Consider the following 17,877-nt stretch of genomic DNA (forward strand, 5'->3'; position numbering starts at 1 on the left):
AAAGTAATAATATGTCACCACTGATATGTACATCACAATTAGTTTCTGTAAAATGTATCAAATTTTCAATCTTTAATAAAACTTTTTTTTTTATTCCTGATGAATAAATACCAAAAAAATAAAATAAAATAAAATAATGCAGCAGCTAGTTAAGGTGTAAGGCTGCGGATATTGTGTCTCTCTCCCCCTTGGCATTTATTTATTATTATTATTTTTTGCTTTACTTTCACAGATTGGTGGTAATGAGTGATTGCTTAAAGCAATGTACGTCCACTTTGTTGTTGGTGGTGGTTTATTGGTTTCGTTAAAACTGTCTCCGAGTTCTCACTGAAACACTTTGAATCACATCAGTACTGTGACGTGTACTATGAGTAGAAGAGGTGGCCGGGTTTTGGCCAGCACTGAAAGTTGACACGGGGGGAGGAAGGGGGCCCCTGATGGAGTAAGAATAAACAGGCACTAGTCCGACACGATGTCAGTAAGAGTAAGAGAGAGAGAGAGTGAGAGCAACGCCCGTTAAAATGGGGAATGTGGTTTTGCAGGGTCTGAATTTTTTTCTGTTTTATTATTTTTTTTTGTAAATGGCAAAAAAATTTAATCTCATCTATAGTCCTCCTTAGGAAAATCTAATGTAACCAAATTCCCAAATCCCATTCTGAGGCTCTCCATGTCAAAAGTTTCAATCTCTCGCTCTTGCCTTTCCAATAGATTCTTTATTCTCTCGCTGCGTTCCTTCTGAAGGGCAGCCAGCTCTTCTTCAATCTGAAATAAGCACAAGGAGCAGATCTTAATGGAGAGGAACTCCCAACATGTACCCACGAGCACACATGTGCACATACATGTACACATAGACACAAACACGCAGAACTAAGAGTAAACCAGACGGGCAGGCGGGGAGGGTCCTGCGATAAATGTCTTGTATCTAACCCGTTATATTTAAAACTTGCTCACAGGATAAAAGTGTTTGGGGCTCACCTGGGCCTAGCACTACCGTCCCAGCAAGCCAAGCAGCTGGGCTGATCTAGGTCAGTGTCCTGTCTCAGCAGGAGAAAGCTCAGGAGAAGGTAAAATACACTGAAGCACAATTAGACTGTGCCACTATCCCACAGAGAGCCCAACGCCCCTTGGGTCGTTAGCAATTTAGTTCTAGAACAGGAGCTGGGGCAATAGCCTTTTACGTTGCTATCAGGGAACTACCGGAAGAAAGCACAAATAACTGGTTAAACAAATAAATGCTTAACAGCTTTGAGATGCTTTATGAAATCTTTTCTACTTCATATTCCTCGGCGATAGTTAAAGCAATGAATATTTCAATTCCGATAACATTTATTATGCGTGGCAATATCAACCTCTCTTCATTTCAATTTTTTTTAAAAGAGCCCTGCTGGTGATTTCTTTTCGTTTAGAAATAGCTAACAATAAAAGCCGAATCTGCACTTGGCTTCCTCACGCCATTTAGCAGTCATGCTATCAGCTTGTGGTACCGTTCACATGTCGCATCAGCTACCCAGTAAGCCATGGATTCCTCTGGCTCTGAAGGTGGAGGGTTTCCTAGCAGAGGCATAGAAAGAGTTTAGGCTCTGGGATCAGATTAATGCACGTAACCTAACCGTGTTGAGCCGCAGTCTCCTGCCTGTAGAGTGGAGATTATGCCTACCTCTCGGATACTAGGAGTGTAAAAGCAGGTAATCAGTGAACAGTGCCTACTTTAATTGCCAGGTACATGGGCAGGGCTCCGCAGATGGCAGTTTCCTAGGCCGTGCCCCATCCTCCACCCCGCTGTACAGGACCCACAGGAACACTCGCGTACCTTCTGCTCAAGATGTGCTCTGCGCAGAGACACCCTCTGCTCCAGCTTCTGGAGCTCACGTTCATGTTGTGCCTCTGTTTGCATCTTGATTTTGCTCTGATAGGCATTGAGCAGCTCCATTTCCTGCTGGAGCTGTAGCCTCAAGGCCTGGCATTCTGCTTCTTGAGCCTCATCTAGCCGTAACTGCGGGCACAGAAGACATACACTGTAATTCACTCCTAGCTTATGGCACTTGGGGATACTGGGAGACGTTTCAGTGTTTGGATTACAACAGGTTCCCTCAGAAAAGGATGCCCTGGGTACCTCCAGAGTTAGGAATTAAAAACAGATAGTACACTCTGCCCAACGGGCTACACACTTCTAAAAACATGTTCTTAAAACACTCCTTCTTAAAAAAATTCTTAAAAAAACCCACACTAGCTGGAGTCAGGAATGCTACCTACTCCAGTGATTAAACTGGGGACTTTGGAGGCAGAATCTTGAACCTGAACTCTAGCTCCACCATTCACTTAGCTGTGTCACCTTGGTGAGTTACTTAACCTCTCCCTGTCTCATTTTTTTTCTTCTTCTTTATCTCAGGAAAATAAGTCTAAACCACAAGTGTCTAAGATTAGTGTGAGGATTACATAAAATAGTTCATATAAAATCCTAGGCATAGTTCTTGATGTATATACCAAGTGTTCAGTAAAAAGTAGCTGTTATCATTATTTTGGTTTTCACTAATCATTTCCATATTTAGATGTCTTTAACCACATCCTTAGCTCTAAAAGAAAACAAAAATGAGTCCAATCTCCTAACACTTGAGGGACACATCACAACACTGTTAGATTCTTAGCGAATAATGTCCGTCCCTGTTTTTGGCTACATGTTATCCCGCTGGCCAGACAATCTAAATCTCAAGTGGCTCAAAATCTCTTCCCCACGCACGGAAGCTGGCCTCGATAATCTTAAAGGGCATATTCTGGTTTGAAGCAGTGAAGTCCAGATTATAAAGCAGCCTGATAAAGTTCCCCTCACTTCCCAGTAGCCCCTGAACTTCGCATTTCTTAGACAGCATGATACCCATCCTGTGTGGGGAATGGCCCGAGCCAGCCGGCGGAAATGCCGACCTTCAGTGAACGTGGCTGAAGGTGTGCGGCCATGAACAGGAGTGTGTTTAGGGATGATGACCCTCCTGTCCCGGGCGTGGCTATGTCTCGATTTAGCAGGCCCGCAGTTCCACTGGGAACTCTGAGATTAGAACCCTTCGATTAGACAGTACTACCTTGAGTTTATCTGCATGTTTCCATATATACAGACCACTTTGCCGAGGTAGCTATCTACCTATGCTTTCTTCCTTACCTGTACAATACTGAGAATACACAGATGGATAAGACAATCAAGAATCTATCTCAAGATGTGGAAAGAGAAATGACTTTTTGAAATGTTATTAGAATAGTTTTAGACGGTTATTTGCATAGTGTCTTCTTTAGTACTTTTGGACAAATGTCCTATAGCAAATTAACAAAAATATGATGGAATCGCACATCCAAGGTGCTTTCCAAGAATTAATCTTAGCCAGCTTTCACTGACACCCTCTAAAGAGGAGCTCTCTCTTCTCATTTTCCCAGTGAGAAAGGGAGGCAGAAGAAACACTAGACACGATGAACAGTCGATCTGCAGCAGCCTTACAGGCAGATGCCAAAGGGTTTGCTGGCTCCCGGTGAGACTGCGCGGTTTCCTCCTGATAGGGGAGGTTCCTTACCACTTAGGGGAATGAAAGTCTGCTCGTTTCTGCTCATCTGCGTTAACTGCTATAAGCCCTGGCCCAGTGGGTGAGAGGCTCATCCTTTGCAGCCTAGACCACTGAAACAACTCCAACTCCTCTCATTTCCAGCATTCCATTATTAATGACAGTAACTACGTTATTCTGTACCAGCTCCGACTCTACAAAAGCGCCAGTCTAGAAATCTGAGGATATTCCGGTATTCGGTATCGATCCCCCAAAAGCTGCACATACAAAATCCATTAAAAAGTTTTAGAAATAAAAGTAGAGGTAAATACATCTGTTTTATAAAGTGGATTAAACTGAAGAAAAGGATGTGGTGGAGGTAGCACGATGTAGTAGTGGCGAGCCATCTAGCTTCACAGGCTCCTCCGAAAACAGGCTCCAGTCCTAGCTCCCTCTCGTTAGTCATGTGACACCCCCAGTCAGGAGCTGGCACACTACAGCCCCAGGGCTCGGTCTGGTTTGCTGCCTATTTCTGTAAATAAGTGTTATTGGGACACAGACGTGCTCATTCGGTTATGCATTGTCTGTGGCTGCTTTTGCACAATACTGCAGTAGCAGAGTTGAGTGGTTGTGACAGAGACCCTGTGCTCTTCAAAGCCTAAAATATTTACTATCTGTCTGTCCTTTACAGAAAAAGTTTGCCAACTTCTGCCCTAAGCAAGCAGCTGTACTTCAGTATACCTTAGTTTCTTCATGGGTAAATTAGGGTTGCAATAGTAACAACTTCAAAGGGGTTTCACAGAAATGAAACAACACTTAGAAAATACTGAAAACAGTGCCTGGCACACGGTAAGCAGTCGGGAAAGGACGGCTGTAATTATCACACACTTTCATCTCCTTCCTGCTTCAGAGGAAAGGGCATCTCTCTCGTTTTATCCGTGGGCAGTTGTGAACCTACATTCCTGACCCGTTATCACCCACCTCACAGGACACATGTTCACCAGACACCTGCTGTGTGCCAGGCATGGATGCAGAGGCCGAGAATGCACAGGTGAACAAGACAAGAATCCTACCAACGTTTCTGTCCCTATCGACCCTCTCCCCTTCTCCTGACCTTCACCCCCTCTCTGCGCGCCCCACCTTGTGCTCCTCATTCTGATCCTACTCCCCTACTTATTTGCTCACATTAAGGTCACTGAGGACCACCCTGAAGGGGTCTTCATCTTACCTGACCTCCCAAGAAGCACTGGATATTGCGGATTGCCCCTTTCTTCCTGCAATCTTTCTCTTGTCTTCTGAGATACCACACACCCACTTGGTTTTTTTCTTCCCTTTCTTTCCTTTCCCAGCTACTCCCTTCCTAATTGGAACATTAAATATGGGTGTTTCCTGAGGCTTTGTGTGGGTACTTCCTCTAATCTTGCCTCCTAAGGACTCTCATCTATTCCAAAGGCTTCAGTTACCATCTACATGCAGATAGCCCCCACATCGGTGCCTCGGTTCCAGACTTCTCTTCTGAGGCCCCCGCTAGCTGATCCAGTCCACAAGAGACATCTCACCAGGCCTTCAGCTCAACATAACTAATATCAATCATCTTTCCTTTCCCGCTTTCTCAATCTGCTCCACTTCCCTTTTATTTATTTTTAGCCATATAGGTAGATGGTACACCATCTATCATTTTGTTCAAACTAGACCCTGGGAGTCATCCTTAGTACCTCACTCTCCACATTCAGTCTGTTACTAAACGCTTTCAATTCCACCTGCTGCCTCTCTCTCAAATTTAGTCACTTCTCCTTTATCCCGACTGCCCTCTCTGTGGTCTAGCCTCCACTCCCTCATGCCCCTATTCTTTTTATATCTCCCCCCTCCTTAAATCCGCTCCTGCCATCTCTCAGGCCCTCTCCACAAGTCCTCAGTGATCTTTCAAAAATGCAAATCTGATGTCAGTTCCCTCCTTAATCCTGTCAATGGCTTGCCATTACTTTTAAGATAGAGAGAAAAATTCTTAAGAAAGTTTGCAAGCCCCTACACCATCTAGCCCCTGTTTACCCTCCAGCATTATTCTCATGTTAGTCTCCTCCTTGTTCTCTTTATTCCAAGCACAATGGACTTCTTTGAGTTCTAGAAAAGTACCACCATCTTTCCCATCTTTACAAACGCAGTTACTTTCCCCTGGAATGTGCTCCCTCCACTTCATCTTAAATGGTCATTGTGTGTCTGAGAGACCGTTCCTGACTCTCCGGGTTTACTCCGTAAGCACACTGCACTTGCCTTGCCATCACAGCAAGCAGACTTTTCAATGTCTGTTCCCTCCGCTTTTCTATAAATTCCATGGTGGCGTGACTGATGCCTGGGGCATAGTATACAGACACTCCATATATACGTATTGGATAAATGGGTGAAAGAATGAATGAGTGAATACATTGACCCCTATCCTCAGCCTAAGGACATGTTTATTAAGGCTTTCCCAATGAACGGAAGTCTTCCTTTACCTGTCTCTTCCTACAGGTTCTCTTTCTCCTTTCCTTCACTGATGGATATCTGGGAAAAGCGATCTCACTTACAGTTTCTATCTCACTTAATAATAACTTTTTCAGTGTGCTACAATGCCTTCCATTTCCACCACTCCGATGCTTGTGACAATCAATGGCCACACCCACTGCTGGGTCCAACTGGTCTCTCTGCAGCATCGGAAATCATCAACTAGTAACTTTTGTTCTGGCTTCCGCAACTTGCTCCTTCCAGTTACCATTCCACGTCGCTGACTATTCATCTTCTCTGGTCTACTTCTACTCAGCCCTCACACGGTGGTGTCCACAACTCTGTCCTTAGTCCCCCACCTCTTTGATACTATCTCCTGTCCCTAGAAGATCTCAGGTATTCCTAAAGCTATCACTGCCGCCCTATAATAATGGTACCTGACGTTTCGTCTTTAATCATGACACTCTCTTGAACTATAGATTCCCATCTCCGCACTTCTTTACTTGGATACCCGCGAAGCTCAGGTAACATGTCCACAACTTAGCCAATTGTCTACAAAAAGGAGGGGCATCCAAACTCACCCCTCCTTTTATTTGTCTTGGTAAAATGATAACCCATTTCACTGTTATCAAACCTATCTTTTCAATGGTCACTACGTTCTATCTTTTAAATATTCCTACCTCCTACACATTTCTCAAATCCTCCTCCTTCTTCACTATCTCCTTTTGCATGTTCTCTCTTAGTTCAGGCCTTTATTCCTTCTTTCCTGGATTATTACAATAGCTTCCTAACAGGTCTCTTTACCTATATTGGCCACATTACTGCCAGTATCTTTCTATAACACAAATCTGACCCTGTCACTTTCCTTTTTGATACAGGCCTCAGGAGCTCTCCATTGCCTCTCCAATAACGTCCAAATGCCTGACCTTTGAGGATCTGACCCCTGACCACACACCTGCTTCCCTTTATACGCCTGCCACATCCACGACTCACTGTACCTCAAATGTGCCATCTGCTCTCGGGGTTTTAGATTTTTGCATACACGGTATCCTCTGCCAGTAATAACTTTCCCTCTTCTGCCTGTTTGGTGAACTATTACTCTTTAAGACTTATCTCCTTGTGAAATCTTCACAGATCACCAGGCAAGCTCCCACCCCTGGCTGACCAAGACCTTTACGACCTCTCTATTTTGGGCTCCCACAATCCCCCTTCTTAAAATCTGAGCTCATGCCAAAGTGCTTTTGGTCCCCGAATGCACACTTTCCAACTTTTGGACCTTTGCCTACGCAGGTTCCTTTCCATGAAACCTGTTTACTTAAGAGTTTCTTCAAGCTTCTTGGCTTTTGCTGGGAAGCTTTCCCTAGACTAGATCAGTTGTTCCTACTTATCCTCCTCAGCCCTTCGACTCCCACTTCAAAGCACTTATTACGCTTTCTTTTTACTGCTTAATTATCTGACCTCCTGGCTTGCCTGACTGAAGAGTGAGGGCAGGGACCAGCCGCTGTCTCTCTAGCTCACACTACCTCTGAGCCCAGCAGGTGCTGAACACGGATACTTAGTAAAAGTTTCCTGAGTGAATGTGTCTGTGCGTCTTATTTGTTTGTGCGCGACATGAGTTGAGCGCCCTTTGTCGAATGAAAATATGATATTATACGCGGAATCTATCACATCTTGCCCTCAAAGCCCCTATGTGCCACCAGTCTGATTTAGCATGGTATTCCTTGAGTTCCAGCTCAGAAGACACACTCCAGCAACTATCCGCATCGGCTTGGCTTTATTCAGCGTCGTCACTTCCTCAGTTCTCTGGGCAGAAAAACACCAATATCCTAAATCTGTGCAAGAATCATCTTGGGAACAAAAGGCTGGATCTTGCGTTTTCTTGATTCCCAAAGCGCTTGAGGCCGTGGCACCGAACCTAACCACTTACCGCTTGAGAGGCCATCATCTCATTTATACTCTGTTCATACTGCTCTGCCAAAATGGCAAGTTTTCTCGTCTGCTCGTCTTTCAGTGTCTTTAAGATTGTTTTGTGCTCATTCTTTGGAGTAACTTCCAACTGGTGATTCTTGAGTGCTTTATACTGTTTGGTCTGTACTTTGCAAGTGTCCTGAAACTGTTTTTTAATTTGCATTTCCATGGCCTGTGTGAAAAAGTGGCAGAAAATAAAAAGACACGTCAGTAAGTACAGAAAGGTTTCCATTGTAATTATACAACACGGTTGCTGGGACCATCTGCCTTTTGGTGCAGTGACCCACGTTACTGGTCAATAATAATGAAAATAATACACACGACACAGACAAGAGTTGACTCTTCTGCTGCGTTTGGTTTTACGTTAAATGAGTAGAAGTAATTTTGTATTTCTGAATGGATTAAAAATGTGAATCGTTACAAGGGGACCACAACGCTAAGCATACTGTGAAGGGGCATACTATGAAGCTCAGTTTGTTAAAAGTTTGCTCATTATTTTAAGTTTCCTACTCAAAATCTTTAGTGTCTTCTATTGTTTGTTGTTTTTACCCCATACCCTCCTCAATTGCCAAGTGAGAAAAAGGATGGCCAGTGGATAAAGCCAGCTCTCACTGCTCTGCGTCTCCTCCTTGACAATTCCATTAGATTTCAGCCTAATAAGCAGGAAAAGGGATTTTAGCTATCCCCCGCCATTCAGAGGTTGCAGTCGCATGTAGCAGTATCAAATACGCATTTTGGCAAGGAGAAGTGGGTGTGTCGCGAGTCCGGAGGGCATTCCACCAGCTTGCCTCACAAGCACACGCACATTTCACGAACTCTCGTAGGAGCTGAGGTGACAGGGATCACTAAGTAGACGGGTTAGGATTTGGCCGGACAGGAGCATGACCAGAGTGACGGAGGTTGGCCTCATATCTGTGTCAAGACTGACAATGTCGCGCTTGACACAGAGCAACAGTTTAGCCCGTGCAGTGCAGAGCGTTCCCTTGGCAGCAGCTAAAATGATCCGGAGGCAGCGAGGGCGAGAGGAGCTCCAGACTCTAGTGCAGGGGTAATAAGGGCCCGGCACGTCTAGATTCGTTCGTGATGCCCATGCCCACGGCAGATGTCACTAATAGATCATACGCTTTCCTAAAAGCTTGGCTGTGGCTTCAGAGTCTTTCTCAATACAGTAGCGCTCAAGGCAGTGCGTGCTACTGCCAACCACGTGACTGGTGCGACACATGAAGTTTATCTGCCCTACAACTGCCAGATACCTTTCTCATTTCCTGGTTTTATGTTGTTGGTCCGTACATGACGATTTTTAAAAGGGCAGATCATGAAGGGGTCAGAGAAACTGCATAATGCATATAAAGGAAAAGGGAGCGATCATCTCGTATAGAGCTGTCAAACCAGCTTGCCCAGCAGCATCTCTTCAGGAGTTTGTTACCTACAGAGTCTTGTGCTTCACATCTGAAGAGTCTCATTCAGTAGGTGTGGGGCCTAGAAATTGGTAATTTTGAAAGGTTGCTCAGGTGACTGACAATCAGCCACATGTAGGAAGCACTGAGGCAGCCCAACTCTATCCGGGAGCACAGACAGGGAAGCACTTCGGTGACCTCTTACCTTTAAGTTTTTTGGCTGTTGCCGAAGTTCCATGACATGCTTTCTGTGCAGTTCCCTTTCTCGCCTCTTATTGTACTCCAGCTGGTTTTCCAGTTCAGTCTGGTGCTGTAGGCGGATCAGATCCATGCGTAGCTTCTGTAGCGTGTGCAGCTGCCTGTACTCCAGCTCTCGGGTGGACTCGTCGTGCCGGATGAGCATGGCGTGCTCCATCTCCTTCTGGGTCCTCTTCTTATTCAGCTCCTGCGTGCAGGGGCAGGAGATAAACGGAGAGGGATGAATGGAGATGGGCTGGATGGAATTCACAGCTGAGGGATGGCAAGGAATGGCACTACAGACCCTCTTAATAAAACCCACTAGTTTTTGGCAGCACAACCTAATGAGATTAGATGAATGATCCCTAGAGATTTAGGTTCTGTACGTGGGTCCACCATTTTTACAAGATGGGCTGCTTCCCAGCCATTACAATTACTCTGTCTATAAAATGGGGTTACAGCGGTACCTCAGCACTCGTTAATTCATTCTGACGAGTGGCGAGCAAGTGACGATTGATGAAGCATTTTCTCTTGTGGGGCGGCCTTGTGACTCGTACAAGTTCTAGCAAGTGTGATGAGTGGCAAGCAAGCACCGAGTGCTGAAACATTTTCCTCGTCAACATGTGACAAGTACCGGGTTTGGTGAGTTCTGAAGCCGAGAGCTAAGGTACCAGTGTAATCCTAACTGAGCCCTTCTTACCTTACAGAGCTGCTGTGACCCTTAATTAGATGGTGTGTTATGCACAGGTCTAAATCAGTGTTTCTTCAGTTAAAGCAGTGGTTCTCCACCCTGGCTGCCCGTTAAAATCACGTGAGGATGCTTGTAAAACATGAGATGACCAAATCCCACAATGTGAAATTCAGGTAATTGTCTGAGGTGGGACCATGAAATCAATATTTTTAGGGTCCCCAGGTGATTCTAATAGATAGTCAGAGCTGAGAATTGCGGAAGCAATGTTCTTATGGGAAAATACCTTGGGGTTTTTTTTTTTTTTGTATGTTGCAGAAGTAGGCCAATTGTCTATTGTTTTAAAATCACAGAGTTCACAGCATGCTGAGGAAAAGCAGAGATCTCTCCTTTCACCGTGTCCATCATAATCTGTTTGATCATTTCTAGTTCTAATCATTCTTCTCTTTCCATTTCTACTCATGTCTTTCTCTCTCATTTGTTGAAGGGGGAAAGAAAGGAAACCGGAAAAAAAGGGGAGGAGGGCAAAGTTAAACGCAATTTTTTTCATTCACCAGTTCAAGAAGATTTCCTGAATGGCACTGTACTAAAAAATTCAAACCATGAGCTCCGGGTGTATAAAAATATTTACTAAGCCATGACTCCGTCCTCAAGTAGCTAACACTCCGCTAGGGAATGGTCACAGACACGTACTGAAGGATACGCTCAGCTCACAGCCACATGGATCAAATATTTTGTTTCCACTAGAAATTTGGAATTGGGACTCAGACAGTTAATCCTCACATACAGCCAGAACAGAGGGTCATATAAAACCTACATATGTGGTAGCCGTCCCCCGCTATGAGGGTTGAGCGATGAGAGGAAAGCTGACTTGAGAGCAACAGTGAAAAGAGAAGAAGGAAGTGTGCGGGACATGCTGAGGCCCAAGTCCCTGACTGGTTCGAAGCAGCTTGTGGCTTTGGCTGTATCATTGCAATTGGGTTTTACGAAACATTCCTATATTTCTGCAGCAAATTCCCTGCTTTTGGCAAAAGCTAGCTCAAATAAATTTTAGTTACATGCAAACAAAGAACCTTCATTAACACAGGGAAATAAGTTTTATGTATAAATTTAAAAAAAAGAGAGAGCGAGGTTGGAAGTGTTTGTTAAGTGCCGTGAAAGAGGTAAAGGTTGTATGCTGTAAGAGTTCTCAAAAGGGTGATACTACTACTAGTTAAAAAGGCCAAGGAAAGGGGAAAGCTTTTGAGCTGGGCATCACATTAGAACAATAGCGTGCCTCTTCTCTAATGGGATCCACTATGGAAGAAAAATGCAAGCCTTTATTCTCATAGAATTATCAGTAACATTTCTATATTGGTATGGATGAGAATATCTTGTATACCTAGGTCTTCTATCCATTTGAAGAGAAGTCCTTTAACAGCCCAGCATCTATTACTGAAGCAAAGTCATTGTCAAGCACGCCCTATTTGCCAGAACTGTTGGAGGCACAAGGGATAGAGTAGTGAACAAGTGCACCCCCTCATGGAGGTGTTTTCTAGTGGCAAAATATCAGAAGTGCAATTTACATTTGCTTTAAGGAATAAAAGATAACATCCCAGAGCATCTCCTTCAATCTCCTGCATTGTTTTCTTTGCTTTATTTTTCCTCTTTACCTGGGCCATCTAATGTCTCCTTTTAAAAGTCACTAACTGGCCCCTAGGTGGCAACAAAGGACAACGAGCCCTTCCCAGAGACTAAAGCTCTTCCATCCAGTCCAATGACCAAGGGAAAGCCAAGGAAAGCCCTTGAAATGGGTAAATGTCCTGTTCCTAGGTCACTATATCATTTTGAACCTTTGGGTACCTAGCCTCTCAATATTGGGCCTTTACACATTCTACATTTTCCTAAACGAAGAAGTCCAAATTGTGTCTGAGCTGCCCAGAGCTCTGAACCTTGGGGAAAAAATTGAAAGATCAAAGCAAACAATACTTTCAGAAGAAAGCAAATGCTTCTTTTTACGTGTAATGGAATGCTCCCGGATGCTGTCCATCATAACCATCTGGGTTACAAACCACCCAGCTAATTCTGACATATACTAAAGTTTGAATCAATGGAAAAATATTCAGGGTGTGAGTCAGTTTCAGCTCTTCCATTGACTCATACATGGCTTTGGGCAGCCTCTTAATCTACGTTTTAGTTTCCACAGGTGTAAAGGGAGGATAACTTTTCCACCATGAGCTACCATTCTTGTGAAGATGAAACGAAAGACCATAAAAAAATACTTCATAATACATAAACATGTCTTTATTATGTTTCTGTATTTAGAAGTGAATGTCTTAAAACTAGTTTTTATAAACTACTAGAAGAGTGAAGAAAACCATGATATTGAAATGGCTTTTCTGTTATAATAGTAGGTTGTTCCATTTACCTTTAATCCCCACATCTGAGTTGCTAGGACATAAGTCGGTAAGCTGCCTGGAATACTGCAAACCATGGGGGGGAATCGCTCAGCTTATTAGGAGCTCAGTGCTGTGCCTACATAATAATGTGAAATGTGCTTTCAAGTTTTAAAAATGACTTCATATATTTTAATCCTAGTTGCAACCCAATGTGGTGGTAAGATTATAGGAATTTACCCCTTTTATATATGACAGAAAGGAATTTGGGAATTGCAGAAATGAGGCTAAAACTCGGGTTTATAGATTTTCAACATTTTCCGTTAAAAGATGTCCTGATGAAGGCTTATATTTTTCTGTTTTATGCCTTTTCGGTCTGTGATACAATATTCTGAAGAATTCTACTGCTCTAGCTAGATGCTCTGCCATGGTTACTTCATCGGTACAATTGACAATTTATGGCAGAGCCACACCATGTGTACCATTAGCTTATACAGACTCAACTGAGAAAAAAAATACAAAAGCAGATGTAATGGTATAGGTGATTCTGCCCACCAGTGTACTCAGTATACGCGTGCCCTGGAGGAGTGTGAAAGGGGAGATGTCATGTGCTTTGAGCATCTTGCCAAGCTGAGTGTGAGCTCACTGTCGAAACATAGTATGTTCATATATACCATGGCCACTAAGCACATCGCCAAACTTCATGGGAATCCACCTCCTGTGTAAGATGTGGATCCAGGGAGTGTCCCCTGATAAACACTTCCTACTGTGACCCATTCGTTCCATTTCAGTGGAAGTGCTACTGACTTCTTTAAAAGCATCTGATCTCACTCAAGTCAAAATTTTTGTCCCCATGCCCACTGACTAAGTAGTTGAGTAAGAACTAAAATTCAAACTTTTAAATGGTGCTGTTGTTAGCTTAAGACATTTCATGCTTTCTTAGTTTCAGTTCTTAGTTTCATAATTGCTTAGAAAAGAGTGGGCATCTGTGTGCAGAGATGAGAGTAGAAGAGGCTCAACCTAGTCTATGTTGATCTTTCAGAAATGTTTTTTATTAGAGGATTGCTAATACTTAATTTTAGCAAAGATAGAGGAAAACAGGTACTCCCTGTTGTACCCAAACAGGCACCTTGTTGGTGGGCGTATAAATGCTTTTAGAGGTCAATTGGCAATATCTATTAAAAATCTAGATGCATATACTCTGAGCCAGAAATTTCACATATGAGAACATATCCTACAAAATACTTGCATGTGTGTAAAGAGATCTCTGTACAAAGATGTTCTCCGTAGAATTGTTAGTAATACTCTAAAACTTCAACAAAATATCCACTGAGAAGCACGTCATTAAATAAATAATCTTATAGCCAAAAATACTATTAATGGTTAAAAAAGGAATGAGGCAGAGCTGTGTGTCCTAGATAGCAGATGAAAAAAAAAAGTTACAAAACAGTATAGTAGAGATCTGGATTTTTTTTTTTTTTTTTTTTGGAAGTTCAGTATCCCTTTCCCTTCTTTCCTTAACAGGCTTCTCTTTTTCTGAGAAACTACTCCACCCTTTCTGGAATCAGGAATTAAGAGAGTAAGCACACTACCCAATCATGTTCTACCTCTCCTGGCAATTTGGATCCTAAGCAGCAATGACACAAAAATTAAACATGGTTGGAGGAAACACATTCAGAAGGGGGTGGCTTGACCAGTGTCCATTGGCTCTTGCTGTCTGGGTCACAGAAGTTGCTTTTCCAGCTGATTCTTCATCTTTTCCAGTGCGATTCTTCAGCGTCGTCATCTATCCTGTTAACCTTCCAATAAATTCCTCTCCATACTAAGTCAGACAGTTTGTTTCTGCTGCTTACACATCCAATAAACCACTGATCCTAAGGCAACCTTATTTTGTAAAGCTAAAGTTCTATATAACATATAAGCAGTACTAATGGATATAGAGGGGGGACCCAAAAACCTGGAATTTATTTATAAAATTTTGTGTATTTATTCTTACATGTTTTAACTTCAGTCACCTTCAAAGTACCCTCCATTTAATGCAGTGCACCTATCGAGACATTTTTCCCACTGCTCAGAACAGTTTCTGAACTCATTGATTCTGATGCCTTTTAGTGTTTCTGCCACGTTCTGTTTCACCTCTTCCACATGGGCAAAACATTTTCCTTTGAGGACTTTTTTTTATCCGGGGAAACAAAAAAAAGTCATCTGGGGTGAGATCATGTGCATAGGAAGAGTAGGTAGGGCATCGGGGCCATGCTGTTTTTGGTCAAAAACTGCTGAACACTCTTAAAAAAAAAATTATCTGAAGCCGAACACAGCCTCTTACAACAACGCCAGCTGGTGCACTGATGCAGATGGGTTCCTAGAACACTCACCTAGCTGGGGGAAGCATGTTCTACACGGGGCCCACCCTTCAAAAATTAATTCTGTTTTTTTGGGGGGGTCCTCTCTCATATTTACAGAAAAAACTCCTGGAAATATGGAAATATATGTGCCAAATTAATGGTGACTGTCACAGGGTAGAGATTGGATGGGATGGGAATATCAAGAACTTTTACTACTGAACTTTGTATTTTTCTCTATTTGTCTTTTTTCAATGTTCCTTGATTACTTTTGTAAACAGAAAGAAAAACTGAACAATTTCATGAAGAAGGCTCTGGAATAAGACCAAACAAAAGAAAATCTGGACTCTTAAGAAAAATACCCTCATAGAGCTACTCTTTGCTCAGTTGGTTAGAACCGGATATTAATGAAGTAATGGATACAGTTTCTCTCATTTGGCGGGGATAATGGACTCCTATAGCATTTATGGGCATTAATTGTCCCCGCAGCCTCAGACTTTTCTAAATATGTGCTATCAGAATGACAGTAATAATTGCCAGATGAAAAGAACCCCAAACATGTTATTTCCAACTGGCTACTGGGCCATCTCATTTGGACTTTTTTGTCTTCCAACAAGCTCAGCATGTCTAGTACTGAATTGATGGGTTTCTTACCAACACCTCTCTAAACTTCTCTGTTTCTGCCCAAACCTGCATTTCTTCAAGTCTTAAGCCCTGGAAATAACTTTGATTCTGCCTTCATCTTTTCTCTCGTATCCTTTCATATGCCAGTCCTGCTTCCTTTATACTTGAAAATATGTTTCAAACCTACCGTTCTTTTAATGGCTACCACCGCCATCTGTGTTTATGCCCTCTTTCCTACCACCTGATTTCTTTGCTTTTCGTTTCTTCCCTTTAATCCAGTGTTTCTCGACATTTCCCCCCATAACTGTCCTCATCAGGAGCCCTGTTAGATTCCCCCCTTCCCTGACCATCACCCCCCCGAGACACAAATAGCACAGATAGACTGTGTATCTGTTTACATACGTGGCCCCTCAGAGGGCCCCCCACTGTTGTAATATGTAAGACTCCTCCCCTGCAGGAACCACTTCACCCCCCTGAGAATTCATGCTCTCTCTAAGCACTGTGTGTGGCCACCAAACTGGGCCGATCGCTCTACAGTAAAATTTTAGCCGTATCATTGACTGGTTCAAAAATGTTCAGCAGTTTCTCCTTCTTCCAGTAAGATGAGAAAACAGATGAAGGGTCTGAGCCTGGCCCATAGTTACATGTGGTCAATGAACTTGAGTTTGCACCGCCCTTTTGCCTTCCCATTTGAATACTGCTCTCCGAAAGTTACGCCAATTCCCATTCCCATTAAATGTACCCGAAATGCTTGTTTCCTCATGCAGGAGAACACTGGGTTTGGTCAAACTTGTGTTTTTGCCACTGTGCTAGCTCATTTGTGAGGTTTCTCTTTCTCTGATGACTCCAGGGTACAATGATTGCCTGTTGAACTTTGTATCTGCCATTGATTCACATTCCCTATTCCTCACCTCAGTGAAAAACATCACATTCATCCAATTTTCCAAATTAGAAACTTCGAAGTCATTTCTGACTCCTCCCTCTTCTGAAATTCTCATATCAGTTCTGCTTCAGAAATGTCACTCAGATCTAGTCTCCAAAAACTTACATGAATCTTACAGGTATTAGGTAGGGAAGATATATGCTAATTAAAAAAACCCCCTAATTTCTCACTACCCTCATTGCCCCTTCCAGGTGGAACTGGAGAAAGAGTATCTAGCAGATCTCCCTGGACTTGACTTCTGATCACAGCAGCCTACCCTACACTGATGCATCAATCCTTCAACATAAAGACAACTCATCATCACTCCCCTGTTTGAAAGCCCCGCCTTCAGACTAAAATCTAACTCCTTGGCTCAACAAAAAAGGCCTTCCACATTCTGCTTCCAACTACTCTTGCTGTGACGCTGCAGTCCCATACCCAGGACACTCAATATCTCATCAGTCGCTGAATCCTACAAGCCCGTTCATGATTATGTGCCCATGATATTTTATTCATACATCTATTATTATTATACCTAATGTATTCTATTGTAAGTAGTCTGTTACATGTCTGTTTTGCCTCTTAGACTTAGGGCTACTTGAAAGAAGGAGTACAGCTTCTTGGAAGCTCTGGTGTCTCTAGCACAGGGCCTGGCACAGAGGAGGCACTCTGCAAGTGTTGGATGACTGAGTGAATGAACTTAACTGTAGAGCATCATATTGTGTTTTAAGTGTTTCCTATGGAGTCACAAAAACACAAGTCTTTGCAAAGCAGGCTGAGAGCAAAAGTTATTCTACTTCTTTTGATTCTCCACTGCATGATATGGCTTATGAGTATTCGATAAAACTCTGTAACATTTATTTGGAAAAAGCTGATTTCTTGTTTCGTAAATGGGCTTTCTCTGATCAGTGGTGAATTCATTCCCTGGCTCTTTGTATACCTACTTGGTGTCAGGCCCTGTGCTTAAGACTATAAAGCCCAAGGATATAGGAATGGACAAAAACCGGACATGGTCATGGTCCTCACAAGCCTTGTCCCATAAGTCAGTGACGATAGTTAGAAACATAAATACCTCTCGAATGTTCTGCTGCTCCACCTCGTGCCGCTTGATCATTATTTTCCGCTTGAAGAGACGACAGTTTTTGTCGTAGTAGAGTCTCTGCTGAGTGAGAAGGTGGGCTTCCTCTTCAGCCTGTGTGTGCTGCAAGTTCTCTTTATGCTTGGATATCCGCTCCTGCTTTTCTTTCTTAGGTGTGCTATGGTCCTCATTCATCTCCTTCATGAAAAAAAAGAGGGGGAACCCACGCCGGTCTCATTAGGCA

At 43.1% G+C, this 17,877-nt stretch overlaps 1 protein-coding gene across 10 annotated transcripts in view; it reads right to left on the bottom strand.

The window, feature by feature from the left end:
* Positions 1-568: 568 nt before the first annotated feature.
* TAOK3 (TAO kinase 3) overlaps positions 569-17,877 on the bottom strand; it is a 141,349-nt gene continuing 124,040 nt past the window's right edge. For all 10 annotated transcript variants that reach the window (XM_053927987.1, XM_053927982.1, XM_053927989.1 and 7 more), the window contains 5 exons: positions 17,628-17,831; positions 9,573-9,812; positions 7,930-8,142; positions 1,811-1,993; positions 569-762 (listed from right to left, as the gene is read on the bottom strand). In XM_053927987.1, the coding sequence (XP_053783962.1) occupies positions 601-762; positions 1,811-1,993; positions 7,930-8,142; positions 9,573-9,812; positions 17,628-17,831 (1,002 nt within the window). In that variant the 3' untranslated portion in view covers positions 569-600. The remainder of the gene's footprint in view (positions 763-1,810; positions 1,994-7,929; positions 8,143-9,572; positions 9,813-17,627; positions 17,832-17,877) is intronic.

Source organism: Desmodus rotundus, chromosome 7 (assembly GCF_022682495.2).
Source record: "Desmodus rotundus isolate HL8 chromosome 7, HLdesRot8A.1, whole genome shotgun sequence".
Taxonomy (NCBI): domain Eukaryota; kingdom Metazoa; phylum Chordata; class Mammalia; order Chiroptera; family Phyllostomidae; genus Desmodus; species Desmodus rotundus.